The sequence below is a fragment of the Podarcis raffonei genome, chromosome 12, assembly GCF_027172205.1.
Source record: "Podarcis raffonei isolate rPodRaf1 chromosome 12, rPodRaf1.pri, whole genome shotgun sequence".
NCBI lineage: Eukaryota > Metazoa > Chordata > Lepidosauria > Squamata > Lacertidae > Podarcis > Podarcis raffonei.
The window spans coordinates 2,639,419-2,654,969 of NC_070613.1; the positions used below are offsets into that span (position 1 = coordinate 2,639,419).

General features: G+C 44.1%; 1 protein-coding gene across 2 annotated transcripts in view; it reads left to right on the top strand.

The window, feature by feature from the left end:
* Positions 1–11,745, top strand: part of LOC128424277 (KAT8 regulatory NSL complex subunit 1-like) — a 47,400-nt gene extending 35,655 nt beyond the window's left edge. The window contains exons 6-13 of one of the 2 annotated variants that reach the window (XM_053410278.1): positions 440–605; positions 2,464–2,604; positions 4,012–4,178; positions 6,019–6,140; positions 7,698–7,752; positions 8,418–8,530; positions 9,515–9,740; positions 10,653–11,745. In XM_053410278.1, the coding sequence (XP_053266253.1) occupies positions 440–605; positions 2,464–2,604; positions 4,012–4,178; positions 6,019–6,140; positions 7,698–7,752; positions 8,418–8,530; positions 9,515–9,740; positions 10,653–10,934 (1,272 nt within the window). In that variant the 3' untranslated portion in view covers positions 10,935–11,745. The remainder of the gene's footprint in view (positions 1–439; positions 606–2,463; positions 2,605–4,011; positions 4,179–6,018; positions 6,141–7,697; positions 7,753–8,417; positions 8,531–9,514; positions 9,741–10,652) is intronic. The other variant, XM_053410279.1, reaches the window with a different exon arrangement.
* Positions 11,746–15,551: the final 3,806 nt, after the last annotated feature.

Sequence of the window (15,551 nt, forward strand, 5' to 3'; positions counted from 1 at the left end):
GAGCAGGGATTTGAACCTGGAGCCTCACAGTTGTAGTCATTCTAGTATTGCTAAATGCTCTGCTAAAAAACGGGTTCAGCATTATGAAGAGAGCCATGGGAACAGGTAATATATCACACATTTATTTATTTTTAGCTCACTGTTTGTATTCAGTCATGACAGCAAGTAGAAATGGAATGTTTGCAAAGGGAAGAGCCAGGATTCTGAACAGGAAGAGATTGGAAAGGAAGTGACAGTTGTACTCTTAGGCCCCACCCGTACTGCTGAGTTTTGGCACTTCTTGCTTGCCTTTGTTCTCTGTTGTGTTTCTGCTTTTTGATGTATTAGGCCTTTGGGTTACTTAGTTTGCAGTCATCTTTAACCTGTGTCTGAAACAGAGAGTGGTCGATTTTGCCATTCCAGATAAATAACTGTTTTGTTGATCTCCTTTGTGTTCCAGCCACAGAAACCTCTCAGTATGAAGTGTAACTGTGAACGACCCAATTCCTGCATCTTGTGTGACTGTAAGGCCTCTGTCCAGACCATAGACCCAGAGACAATGTCTTTAGAGGAGCGGGTAGCTCTGCTGGACTCAGGCTTCCATCCCATTCTATCATTTTCCCACGGTGAGTAAAATGATAAACAGCCTCTTCATGTGGAATGAAGAACCTGCCTGTTTAGGTGGCTTTTCTTCATTCTACTAGCATGAGCTGAGCGTTCGCCATCATATCTCAGTGGAGGTTTTGGCACTGCTATCTTCTGCCACATTTGTAGAGGCTGAATTTCTATAATGTAGAACAGAGTTTCCTTTTATTTTGCTTAATATTTCCATGGAGGACAGCTTCTCTAAAGAATTAATATACCGCCTTTTAAAGGGATTTAAGAGAATCATGTACAAAGATTACTAGAGTGCAAAAGTTGGGAAATCTGCAAAAGCAATAAAAGCAGTGTGCTGCCATTATTTTGTAAGTACCAAAGGAGGTGTTTTTGCAAGCTGACCAGTGGCACTGAGCTTATTTCAGCGATGCTTTAGTCACATTTCTTTGTATAAATTCTGGTGTGTTATATTGTGATTCTCTCATTGGTAAAAGTATCACTCAAACGTTTCCCTCCCTATCATTCGTTTCAAACATGAGTGGCTAACTTGTGGCCTTTCAAATTTTGTTGCTGTTTGTTAATTATTCATTAATTTATATAATGTCCAGATGCTATTGGACCGTTGGACATGGTGGCTGGGCCTGATGGGAGTTGGAATCCCAACAGCATCTAGAGGCCACAGGTTAGCCACCCCTGGTTTAAAGTGAGCCAGATCTTGCTGATGAAAGCCAAATCTGTGAAGGTCCATACTTAACCTTGCTGACCATAGTTTACTGAGCATGCTGTGACATGTGACAAGCCTTAGTCATCTCCTTTTTGTTAATATTGAAATGGATTGTGTTTGTGTAGGGCTGGGCGATACCTGGTTTTCAACATTGTGATATATCACCAGCTAAACATCGTGATATAACTATATATCTCAATGTCTGAAATAAGGGTGGAGCTATGTAGAGGGGACGTGGGTGGCGCTGTGGGTTAAACCACAGAGCCTAGGACTTGCCACTCAGAAGGTCGGTGGTTTGAATCCCCGCGACGGGATGAGCTCCCGTTGCTCGGTCCCTGCTCCTGCCAACCTAGCAGTTCAAAAGCACGTCAAGTGCAAGTAGATAAATAGATACTGCTCCGGCGGGAAGGTAAACAGCGTTTCCGTGCGCTGCTTTGGTTTGCCAGAAGTGGCTTAGTCATGTTGGCCACATAACCCGGAAGATGTACGCCGGCTCCCTCGGCCAATAAAGTGAGATGAGTGCCGCAACACCAGAGTCAGCCACGACTGGACCTAATGGTCAGGGGGCCCTTTACCTTTTTTATGTAGAGGGATTGGCTGGCTTCACAGTTTTTCCAATGTTGTGATTTTTGCCAAGCACATGCACAGAGAGAGAGAAAATTCACAACATTTCCAGGTCAAAAATTGTGAAACAAATGCCACAATATAGACTTGAATCCAGTTTTGGACAATATATTGCCGAACCCTGTCAGTATGGTTTGGGAGTCCAATGTAATTCAGGAAAGCCATATAAGTTAAATACCAACTGGACGGTATTGAGCTTGGCACCAGTTGCAGGTACAAAGAAAATAAATCATGCCTTCACTAAGATCTTTCCCTTTTTAAGTAAGATAATATAGCTGCACACAAAGCATCAGGGTACAAAATACCCCACAATGTAAAGTACATAAACCTACAAGAACAGTATGTGAAATCTAACCGATCCCATCTTTTTTAAAAAACCTGAAGCAAAATATTGTACCATTAATATGCATGTACTATAATTATCAGAAGTATTCAGTGCAATTATCATGATTTGTGAATTATTTGTAACAATCACAGGATATTAATTTGAATAACGAATAATAACAAGTGTGGGTTAACTTGTTTTCTTCTGCTAATAGGCAACCCTCTTCATTTACACTTTGAAGCCTTGCTGAGAGAGGACCACAGGTTGAGTCATAAACTCAAGACTCTCAAGATACCCCAGTGGGGTTTGAAAGACCTTACCAACAACATTTGTTCATCATCTCTCTCTGCATCTGGTAAATTATATGCAGTCTAAGAGAAGCATTATTTTAGCTCTTGGCCTGTGTTCCCATTAAAGGTGCCACATTGTCTGAGGAAAAAAACCATCTACTGTATGGGCAGAATCAAACCAAAGGACCATCAGGTCCATTTGTTTCCAAGAGTGGCCATGGCACTCACTGACAGAAGCCGGAAAGAGGTGGATATAGCACGTTGTTTGTCCCCAGTATCTGAAACCAGGGGTCTATTGAATCTGTCCAGGGGAATTCTGCTTATATCTTATCAGTAGCTATTGGTCATGATAACAGTCCTCCATGAACTTGCCCAATGGTTTTTAAAAGCATCTGAGTGGTCAGCTTATCATGTATCGGAGAATTTCCTAAGTTCATTATTCATTATCTAAATGGAGTTTTTCCTTTCCCCTCTCCTAAAACGATTGTGTTAATTTTATTGGATGAATACAAGTTTGTTTGTTTTTTGCAAGAGAGGCAAAAGAAAATTCACCGTCCACTCTCTCCATGCTGCTCATCATAGTGCATCAATGTTAACAGTAGGGTTGTTGGTGGTTTGGGTAGGACATCAACAAAACGGGGGCACCGGGAGTAGTATTTTAGGGTAATGTATATATTGATACGGGGACGCGGGTGGCGCTGTGGGTTAAACCACAGAGCCTAGGACTTGTCGATCAGAAGGTTGGCGGTTCGAATCCCCGCGATGGGGTGAGCTCCCGTTGCTTGGTCCCTACTCCTGCCAATCTAGCAGTTCGAAAGCACGCCAAAGTGCAAGTAGATAAATAGGCACCACTCCGGCGGGAAGGTAAACGGCGTTTCCGTGCGCTGCTCTGACCCGGAAAACAAGAAAAACTGTACACCAGCTCCCTCGGCCAATAAAGCGAGATGAGCACCGCAACCCCAGAGTCTGTCACGACTCGACCTAATGGTCAGGGGTCCCTTTACCTTTACCTCTATATTGATACACTTGCAGTTCACTCCCACTTGATGTTTCTCCTCCAGCTACATTAAAAAAACCAATAACAGGTAAACTATTTCCAGAAAGTACAGCAGAAAAAATGAGCTCCCATCTACCTTGTGGTTAAGCAGAAATTGCAGAGTTAGTATATAAATCAAATCAAATTTTATTAAACGGTCACAGACCAGATTAACTCGTACAGCTAGTCAGCAAAGCATAACACCGGAAAAAACAAAGGACAATTTCAATACAGATTAGGCCATAACAGCAATTTAAAATTAGACAGCATAAATAAAATTAAGTATTTGCCTTCGCCTGCATATTGGCATTGGAAAGCTCTTGTTTCCTGCGCCTAATAGCGGCTACACAGAATTTGGCAACATTGATCGTAATTTCAGGAACCTTATCTTCTACCAAGGCTCTTGGTATTATTAATTTCATGTTTTCATTACCAGGTCCTCTGCTGAAAGGATCGGCCAGTCGCAGCTTCTTTGTTCCTAGCCCTCAGACCTACAAACCTAGTTCTTTACATCATGTGCCATCTCTGTGCTTTGAAAATACACCTGCCCCCCACTCCAACCAAGTCTCTGGCAATTCCATGACTGCTAGCAGCTCGACGTTGGTGAGTTGGAACACAGTCCCTCTGGCAAACAGAACTGCAAAGAGGAAATACAGAATTAGTGTTGCTGGGTGACTTCCCTTTAAACTTAAGCCTCTTTCATCTTTCCCCTGAGCGAGGCGTGTTTGGGAGTGCAAAACGTTTTTTAAATGATGCGCTGTCCTCTTAACCTTGAATTGTCTCCCAACTCATTTGCTATGCTGTTTCAAGCATATCTCCTGGTGGCTTTTTTTGTTTTCTTTTAGGAATATTATTGGTTAGATATGCAGACTACTACAGTAAAAAAAAACAAAAACCATTGCTGGGTTTTTTCAAAAGAAAAAGGAAGCCTTGAAGGTTGAATAAAATGTACCATGGAAATAGATGCAAAAGACTATCCACTTATCCCCTTTTCATTTTTGCTTTGGGCGGAACATTCCTGTGTCCTTCAGCTTCTTGTCTTGGGTGTTTTTCTATACACTACTTCACCCTTTTTCATCCTGAGGTGGTTTGCTCTCTTTGTATTTTAAAAAGCCTTAAGCTGTATTTCAGATGGCTTCTGTGTTTATCAATAAACAGCCTGAGTGTGATTATATGGTTACCTCTTGCCCTGTTGGAAGGACCTCAGTAACCATATCTCAGGCTAATAGTGCTGTATCCCATGGTGGCCTAAATGCCTTTGGAGTTTTGCCTGGAAAACTTCATCCCCTATCCCAGGCCTCCTCAACCTTGGCTCTCCAGATGTTTTGAGACTACAATTCCCATCATCCCTGGCCACTGGTCCTGCTAGCTAGGGATCATGGGAGTTGTAGGCCAAAAACATCTGGAAGGCCGAGGTTGAGGAAGCCTGCCCTAGCCCCACCCTGTCAAGATACTTTCCCCATCCCATTCTGTTCTCTGTAGCACATTCAATGTTAGGTGGCTGCTCATTATTCATGTGTCCATTTTTTAAGCTCTTTCCATTGGCATGCTCAAGGCAGCTAAGAACAACCGCTGCACAGAGCAGTTGCAGCAAATCAATGCAAAAATGTGGCACACCTAAGAGGCCTTTTATTCAGGCAAGATTGATTCTGCATGGAGCATTGGGCCAATAATATGAGATGCTGTTGTAGGCATACCAGTGCTGACCTACAGCTCAGATTTGTTGCAGCTGCTTAGGTCACACCAGCACAGTCTCACACCACACAGGTAATGTACTGGTGCAGAGAGATGTTGAAACAGTTGCTAGACTCTATACAGTGGTGCCTCGCAAGACGAAAAGAATCCGTTCCGCGAGTCTCTTCGTCTTGCGGTTTTTTCGTCTTGCGAAGCAAGCCCATTAGCGGATTAGCGCTATTAGCGGGTTTAGCGGATCAGCTGATAAGTGGCTTAGCGGATCAGCTGATTAGCGGCTTAGCGGATCAGCTGTTAAGCGGCTTAGCGGATCAGCTGTTAAGCGGCTTAGCGGATCGGCTGTTAAGCGGCTTAGCGGATCGGCTGTTAAGCGGCTTAGCGATCAGCTGTTAAGCGGCTTAGCGGATCAGCTGTTAAGTGGCTTAGCGGATCAGCTGTTAAGCGGCTTAGGAAAAGGGGGGGGAGGGAAAAAAACCTGCAGGAACTCGCAATACATTTTCGTCTTGCGAAGCAAGCCCATAGGAAATTCGTTTTGCGAAGCACCTCCAAAACAGAAAACCCTTTCGTCTAGCGGGTTTTCCGTCTTGCGAGGCATTCGTCTTGCGAGGCACCACTGTATTTTCCTGTGCGGACATTTAGACGCCATTGGTTAACCAACCATGGGGTGCTTGTACTTGATGTGTTGGGAGGAAATGCGAATGACAGTACTATGTTTTTGTATTCTTTTCTGATGATCCTTGTTTGGTTTCAGCAGCCTGCCAAGAAGAAGAAGGTGGAATGTTCCTATGACATCAACAATATAGTGATCCCCATGTCAATGGCTGCAGCTACACGGGTGGAGAAGCTACAGTATAAAGAGATTTTGACACCAAGGTGGGTTTACCTGGAGGCTCTTCAGATTTAAACAGCAGCTGGGTCATGCTGCTTTAGACATAAGAGCATTGTTTTTCATAATTTTTGCAAGAAATCCAGTTGTCCTTTTGTAAGAGTAAACGTACAGCATGCCATGCCAAATGGCGTTTTGCTAGTCAAGGACAGGGCTGAGTTAACAACAACTCCTCTTGAAGTTGTCACATCAACACACTCCTTTCTAAAGTGCCCTGAGGCATAGTGGCAGTTTCCTAACTGTACCTCCTGGTGAAGCATTAGCTGTATTTCCAGGGGGAGAGGAACTTAAAATACCATGAACTGGCCAAACACTCAATGGCTGAATTGTGTATTACAGCAGGACCTGGGTGCCCTGGAATCCTAACTCCCATTATCTGCAGCCAGGTTAGCCAGTTGGCAGGGATGATGGGAATTGGAGTCCACAAACATCCATCTAGAGCAGCCTTTCTCAACCTGTGGGTCCCTAACAAACTCCCATCACCCCTAGCTAGCAAGGCCAGAGCTCAGGGATGATGGGAGTTGTAGTCCAACAACATCTGGGCACCCACAGGTTGAGAACCACTGATCTAGAGCTTCACAGTTTGCTTGCACCTGACCCTAAAGCACATCTTCATCTTCATCCACTGCCAACTCTTGTTTCTTTTTAAAGTTATTTTGCAGTTGTGGAGCAGTTTTCTAGCCTTCATGGCTCTTGAGGAATATTGGGTGCAAGCAATGTATGTTTGCTTCTACATGATAGAGGCTCTTAAATACACACACACACACACACACACACACACACACACACACACCTTTTCTGCCATATAGCACACAAGGCAGTTTCCCCAATAATTTTATGACAACCCTTCCAATAAATCCATTCATGCTACACAGTCAATAGCAGTGGTAAGGTTGAGGGTGATTGAGTTCTGTGCTGTACAGTCTTCCCTTCATTCTTGAACGCCTTGGTACTCCTACGTTTTGGCTCCTGAACGCCGAAAACCCAGAAGTCCGCTTGAGTGCAGGAAGCTCTTGCAGCCAATTGGAAGCCGCACCTTGGTTTTCAAATGGTTTCAGGAGTTGAACGGACTCCCAGAACGGATGAGGTTTGAGAACCAAGGTTCCATTGTACATCAATGTATGTTTTAAGAGTGGAATTGAAGAAGCCTGGTAGCCATGAATAAGGGATGGGTTTATTTCCTGGTGCTGGAGGATGGTGTGTGCATTTACTCAGCTTCTGTGCATCCCACCTTGTTGTCGTCGTCCACCCTATTTCAGCAGTAGATATTTAGCAGGTCCACTTGCTTATGAGAAAGGTGAAACCTGCATGGTTTTTGCACAAGTGAGCACTAGAGCTAACTAGGCATAGCCTGTTTTGACATCTCCTTTGGCGATTTTTTGGAGAAGGTATTTGACTTCAGAATGTGGCATTGCCTCAGTGTCTACTGTTGAGGAAGCAGCAGCACCATAGCAAGCCAAGCCCTGGAGTACACTTTTGGTTGATGCAGTTGTTTGCAGTATGTGCAGAACTTACCCTAACCCTGAGTCATTTTCTTCCTGCAGCTGGAGAATGGTGGATCTCAAAGAGCTCAAGACCTCAGGAGAAGTAGATTCAGAGGTGAGGAGGAACAGATCTGGTCATTATCTCATGCCTCAAGCAGTGCATCTGTCTTAACTAGGCTTGTGTGGACCAGGGCTTCTCTTGCCTTGTATTTACTGTGTACAGTGTCACTTTACATAGAATTGACTCCCTTAGGTGACAGACCACCATTCCTACCTTGCTTATCCTGCCAGTAGTCATATGATTCCACAGTACATTCATTTTGTGTCTTGAACCAGTCAGTCATCAAAGCAAACACATACTCCTTTTGGTTTGTTCTCATTCAAGACTGCAAGACTGAATAACACTGCCATGGAGGAGTGTAAAACCTATTTTGTGTGAGAAAATGTTATCTCCATTATTGTGTATCAAAAAGGTTTGCATACACATGTTCCATAAATTTAGTTATTAAGGTGCAGAACTGGTTCCGTTTTTGGACAAAATTAATGTGCTTTATTTGGTAGCCACGTTTACCAAAACAGTCCTATCTACTTGTGTACACCTGTGATGTTCTAGCAACTGTGGAAAGGGGGAAACTGTACTGTTATTAAACTCTTGCACTGCTGGGCCTGTACAGATTATGTGGTTATTTTTCCTGTGTCTCTTGGGTGGGTGGACAGTATCGATTTAGAAACAGCTTTGGTTCTCTTGAATGTGTCAAAAATAACTTTCTTTTGTCCTAGCTGGAAGATATTTCTGATGAGACATATCTGAACCATCACCAAAAATATGAAGAGCTGGAAAGGGCCCGCTGGGATTCCTGGGCAGGAAGCATTTCCCACAGGCGAGGGAACAGGTATCCTAACATTTGCTGTTAGCTGTGTGTTGTGGAATAGTTCTCTTCCCAAGTCAGATTATATTCAAAACTTTGTTTCCTGCATAACTTGTGAGCAAAGCATTAATGAAGAGTGAGTACAGTGAACTGTGGTTGGGTGGATTAGGAGTTTTGCATTGAACCTTAGTAGAAAAGATTTAAGTTTCTCCTCAGCTAGGAAATAATTTGATAGCTTTGGGTCAGTTCACACACCCACACATATCCCGCCTAACTGTTGACAGGTTTGAAATAACAAATAAATAAGCTTTTGTTAAGGGTGCTCCAAAAGTATGCAAGCGGGCTTGGCAGCAGCTGTGGAATTCCCTTATAATAGAGATTTATCATATTTTGAGCCTCTGTGTTTTCAGAAATTAATGGAGTAAGAGCAGGTAGGAAGAGAATTGGCTTCCATGAAAATTTGGAAACATTGTAACAGCATAACAGGATGAGTGAAATCACACACACACACACACACACACACACACACACACACACACACACACACCCTCTGTCTGTAGGAAGACTTACCATTGGATCTCGTTTTAATTTCAGAGCCTTAGTATCCTGTGCTGCTGCAAACACCGAGGACTAGAATTATTGCAATATGCGGCAGCTAATATCTCTGTATTAAGCCACATTCCCTTACTTAAATCAGGCAGAACCTCTCTAGTAGTTTAGCCTCATTGTCAAATCCATGAGTAGAATTATTGCCAGAGTGCATGCTGTAAATATGGCAGTGAAAAGTCAAGTGGACTCTCCCTCCCACCCCGCCCGCTCCGGTTGTTTTTAAAGAGTATGGGTGAAGAGTTCATTTTGAAATTCTGCATGATACCTTGGCTATAGGCCTCTCTGCTTCTGAGCTTGCACTTCTTTGAGTTTTACAGTTCTCACATGTAACAGTCGTCCTCACAGTGTGGCTTCACATTGGCAGTGTGATTGTTTTTTTGTGGCGTGTTTTTCTTTTAGGAGCTCTAACAGAGCAGATGGCCGATGGATTCCTCAGCCGGGCTCTCCAGATGCCATGTCACATAATCTTAACCATCTCCAGTATGCAAATTCTCCCATGGGGTCTCTCAGCCCAGAACTTTCCAACGTTCTGCAGCCCCTCCTCATAAAGGGCAGGGGAAGAAACAGTCTGTCCTTTAGTGAAGACACAAGTTTCTCCTTCTCAGAAATGGACGAAGATATTCAGGTGAGGACCTGTGTTTCTACTTGGAGAGCTCACATACCGCCTGTTTACTTGGCAAACCATACATATGCAAAGCTTTTCCGTCATCTTCATTGCCCACCATGGTCGCTCATTCAGAGTATAAAATGATGTCACCATCTTGGATTTGCCATGAAAGACAAGAGAATACAATCAAAGAATTGCTCCCAACAGTTCTGGGGCTGAAGGGGATGCAAATAAACCTTCTATATTTGGACTTTGAATGTATCATTCCAGTGGATTGTTTGCATTTGTGTGTTGTGGGTTAGTGGGGGGGGGACAGAAGTTAAACCTTGTAACCTTACTTCCAAAAAGGTGTCACAATAATTCGGTTGTTATGCCAAGCCATAGTTTTTACCTCTGAACCTATATTGGTTCATAAACCATGCAAACTACGTTGTCTTTGATCTTACCACAGTTAAGGAGGCACATCTAAGACAGTTAAGGCACCTACTGTGTCTATCTGTGCCCCACTGAAATAGGAGCAAGCCAATGAAGCTGAATGTTTAGCAGATGAATGAAAGCTGACATGCATCTCTAAAGCATTTGCTTAAATGTTTATTCTATAGCGTGGCCTTCTAATTGTGTTTACCATGATATATGAGCTGAATACCTTGACATCTTGTTGCCAGTGACTTAAAACAGCTTCTCATTCTATGGAAGGCACCATATTTATCAAGATAAAGAAAGTGGCATATGTAAACTAGACCTATGAATAAGGGTTGAGAGGATGATTACTGTTGATTTTGTTGTTCCTTCAAGAGAAAAGCTGCTCCTCTGATTTTTAATCTCATCCAAGCAAGATGGAAGCATGCATAATCTCTCTCGCGCCTCCTCCTCAAATGACAATAATATATTCTATTCCGTTAACGCTCCTGCTCTTTCTCTCTGTCGTAGAACGTCCAGCCGTGGGAGCCCCGCACATTCCCCCTTTCCGACACAGAGTATAAGGCGCTTCAGGACCCACCGTGTGAAGCTCCTGGCAAGCAGACGAGTACCATTCAGCAGTGGAACTCTAGGAGCAATCAGGGCTTGAGGACTAACAATATAAATTCCAGCGCTTCTAATCCTAGGGAGCCATTTGTATCCGGTTGGCAGGTGCAACCAGGCGTCGGCAAGCCGCAAGACGAGTTTGCAGGCCAGCCCTGCGTCCCGCCAGTGCTCATCAACAACAGATGAGCGTTTGGGCCCCATGATAACCCGTGGAAGAGTTGCACCCATACTCTATAGATTGGTATCACAGAGCTTGGCTGACGAGTTGGCCTAGCAAGGCAGTGGCGGCAGAGAGCACTGCTGTGCCTGGAGCAGAGGTCCAGCTGTGAACTTGGAGCTCCTGCTCCCCTAGATCAGTAAGGGCTGGACAGGCAGCAGCAGAGGCAAGGTGCTGGGCCTCCCTAGTGTGGTAAGAGGGGGAGGGGGCATCCAGGAAAGCCCAGTTGCAGGTTGTTTCTGGGCAGAAGAACTCTTGCGCCTCGCTGGCAAGGTTAGGTGCTGGTGCCACAAGTGCAGCAGCCCAAGGTGTAACCCCAAAAGGGAGCAGCAAAGAGGATGGAAGACACAGCAAAAGAAGGGGAGGCTGAGCTGTTTCAATTTGGATGTCTGTTACTCAGGCAACACTTCTTTGAAAGGGTGCCAGTCAGTTGAACATGTAGTCCTCATGAGGTTTTTATGCCACTTTTGGGGGCAGGAGTAAAGTATCGATTGTGGAAACTCACTCGCACAGATCACAGGCTTTGTCCCGGTGCCGCAGATGGCAGCAAGGGATATAACCAAGGGGTAGTTGGTGTGTGTGTGTGTGTGTGTGTGTGTGAGCGCTGAATAAATGCCTGTAGGGGAGGACAGATGCTTCCCCTACAAATTTTTCATAATGGTTTTTAATTTTTAAATGTAGTTCTGAAATCACTGATTCTCTAACATGCAAATCATGTTTTCTTGGCCTTGCAGAAATGCTATTGTTGCTAATAATAAACAATAAATCATGATAAAGCTTTTTTTTGTTTTTTTTACATTTCCTTCAGAGAAACTGTAAATCTTGTTCATTGTATGGGATGTTCTAATTTATCTCCCAGCACATGAAATAAAACGTGACAGGTTGGATGTCTTGGGTGGCTGTTTTGTTGTTGTCGTCCTCCTGATTAAGGATCTGGTCATATAAAAAAATGGGATTGAACTTCATAATATTTTAATCACCCAGGTAGTTTGATTTACCTTTTGAGATCCGTTCTCTGTTGGAATAGGTGTGTGTCTTTAAACAAACCTGGCGAGGATTCAGTTTCGCCTCCAGTAGAAAGGGATTTCCATTCTACTCAATAACCTACAATCCATTTTCTTGAATTCCATGGCGTTTCTCTTGTGACGCTTCATCAGGATTAGCTCAGTGAACTTCCTACTGGAAGGTTTGCCTGGAGGAGGCAGCATTCAAGGAGACAGTGCAGAGCGGTTGTCAGAGTTAGAGCAACTTCAACTTCAAGGAGTTTGGTAATATCTCCCTTCTTTAAGGCTTTTTTTACAACATCCAAATCCACCCAGTCATACTTGCCCCCCCCCCAGCTTGGATCTAGCAAAGCTACCGCCAGCACTGTCTAGTAGGCACACACTTTGTGTCGTTCTGTATGTAGACTCCCTTCTGTCATTTTGGCATTTTCATATTTGTGCTCTGTTTATAACTTGAGTCATGAAAGGCTCATGTGCCAGGAATGACTTCACAGCATGTTGTGCAAAAATCCTGTGAAAACAGGAGAAAAAATAAAGCTAGTGGCTCTTCCAAACACAGCAGCGAAGTCTTTTCCTTTGCATAAACTCGCATTTCTTTTTCGGGTCATCTTGCCTTGGGTTGAACACAGCTGAGAAAAGTCAACGAGCATAAATGTTTCATGCAAAGGTTTTCAAGAGTTCTGGTGAGAACCTCTCCAGGTCTTGTGAAAAGCAAACAATGAGAATAACAAAGAAAAGGTAGCCTAGCAGGTAGAACTTCCTCTTGTCGTAGCCGTGGAGTGAGACCCACATTCATACCGGGTGAGACCCACACATTGGTGTGGAAAGGACACAGGTGATACAGGCATTATTATAACATTTATTTATATTCTGCTTCCCCCCCCCCCAGACCTAAGGACTCAAGGCGGCTTGCAGAGAAAAATATAAAAACACAGATAAACTAGAAAAGCTAAAAACAGAAAATTAAACAGATTATCAATAGAAAGTTAAGGTGAATTTTAATCTTTTAACTTTTGTATGTTTTAAAGTATTACAATGTTTAACTGATTTTTATTGTTTTATCTTTTTTAAAACCACTTTGAGGATTTATTTTTACAGGCAAGATATAATTTTGTGAAATAAACAGTAATTATTAAATACTAATAGAATTGAAGCGACATGTATATAAATTATATTAAAAATACAGATACTAACAATAAAAACCTCACAGCACTAGCGCTTTCCCTTTAAAACAGCCAGTTCCTAAAGGCCGGTTGGAATGAAAAGGTATTTGCATGCCAGAGGAAGCCAGCCTTAACTTCTCTAGGAAGGGACTTGCAGGCCCTCTTCCCAGGTCACCTGCTTGTGATGGTGCTTGGACTGAGAGAAGCCTCACTCACCAAAGATCTCTGGGCCCCAGGCTGGTTTGTATGGGAGAATACGGTCTTTGACATAGCCCAGGCCTAAGCCATGTAGGGTTTTTATATAACCAGCACTGTGAGTTGTGCTCTGAAACAGACTGCTAGCCAGCCTGCTCCCTAAAACCAGCCGCATTCCAGAGTCCGGCTGCAGCTCTTTGAGCCAGTTGGAAGTTTCTGAGCACTTTCCAAAGGCAGCCTTGAGCAGAGCCTGTCTTACCCAGCCCTGCTGCAGTTTTAATCTTCCTCACAGCTCTTGCATATTTAAAAGCATTTCACCCTGCTCTGCAGCCAAAAGAAAGCCCCTGTCAGGTGTGCGTGCAGGAGCCAGGCACTGTGACCAATAGGACTTTGCAGGACTGGGGCCTTCCTAAGTTTGTTCTGAAGAGGCAAGGTGCGGTTGCACAGGTGAGGCCACTTGGTAACTCACAGCACCTGGTGGCAAGAGCCGGGAAGGGATATAAAGTCAGCATTACCCTTCGGCTCTTTGCCACAGCAACACGTTCCCTGCCTTGCTGCGTTTGACTCCTTGCTTCTTGATCCTCGGACCCCTGACTTCGTGACTTCTTGCTCCTTGATCCTCGGACCCCTGACTTCGTGACTCCTTGCTTCCTGACCCTCGGACCCTTGGCTTCTTGACTCCTGGCTCTCTGACCCTTGGACTCTTGGCTTTCTGACTCCTGGCTTCCTGCTCCCATCCCGTCATCTTGCCCTCCCCCCCCCATCCCTACGTCCCCAGCCGGGACTTCGATTGCCCATGTACCATGACAGTTCCCAAAGCAGTTTGCAAATACCAGAGATTTCCTTCACCCAGGAAGGGGGACATAAGAACCTGCTGGATCGGGTCAGTGGCTCTCTTGTGCAGCATCCTATTCTCACAGTGGCTAAACAGAAGCTTGTGAGAAACCTGCAAGCAGAACTTCAGCATGAGAACACACTCCCCACACTCTGGTTTCCAGCAACCGGGATTTGAAAATATTAGTGCCTCCGGCTGGAAGCAGAAGTGAACTCAAGACACCTTCCAGAGTTCTTGCAGTGAATGGAGGGTGAGCCCAAAGCTGCAGGTTTTTCAGTGGAAGAAGCCCTGCAACTCCATCTCCCTCTTACACGCTGATGGAATGGCTGCTGTTTCCTTTTCTGCCCATCAGCCCACATTTCTTGTTTCAGCCCTGCCTCCTTAGCACGCCCAGGTTAGTCCATGGTGCGGAGGCAACTGCAAGAACTTGGAAGTCACCCTTAACTACTAAGGCGGTAGTTTTCCTGTGTTTTCTCTTTTCAAAGCTAATTCCTGGTGGTCTCTTATTAATCAAGTAGTGATAACGTCTCCCCTATAACACTTAAGTTCTGTACACAAGCAGAATCAGCTCAGAAGGGAGTCTGGCAGATGAGGTCTTCAATAGAATTGTTCCAGGTAGCCGTGTTGGTCTGATGCAGTCGAAATAAATAAAAAAATTGTCCAGTAGCACCTGAGAGACCAACTAAGTTCGTTCTGGGTATAAGCTTTCGTGGTATCTGAAGAAGTGTGCATGCACACGAAAGCTTATACCCAGAACAAGCTTGGTCTCTAAGGTGCTACTGGACAATTTATTATTTTTATTTTATTTTGTCTTAAAAGTTAGGAGCATAAAAGCTGTGTATCCAGCTTCGTCTCCACTGACTGACAGGGTGCTATTTCCCAGCCCTGTGCTTGGGATTGAACCTGGGACTTTATCCACACAAAGCAGTACCACTGAGCTATGGCTCAGCTTCAAGAGCTTCTAACATTCAGCTCTAGCCTTCTCACTGCCATAGGAAACTCCTTTTTAGGAGTCTGACCTTTGAACCACCCAGTTCTGTGTTGTCTGTGACTGCCAGCAGCTCTCCAGGGGACATTCCCAGTCCTGTCAGAAAATGCTATTAATGATTGAATTGGGTCCTTTACCACTGAGTTACTCCCCTATTATTTTGTATCTTTCGAGCATTTTTACCCTGCTGTCAGCCAAAAGGGCTAGTCAATGAAAATGCAGACAGTCTCTGCCCGCGGGCTTATGATCTAAGAAAACATCACATAAAGGACAAGGAACAAGGGAGGCGGGGGATGACGACCTTCCAGGCACCAATTTCTTTTCTTTTTTTAATATAATCTTTATTAGTTTTCCAGACTTCATACTTCAAATACATATTATATTATACATTTATAGTTTGC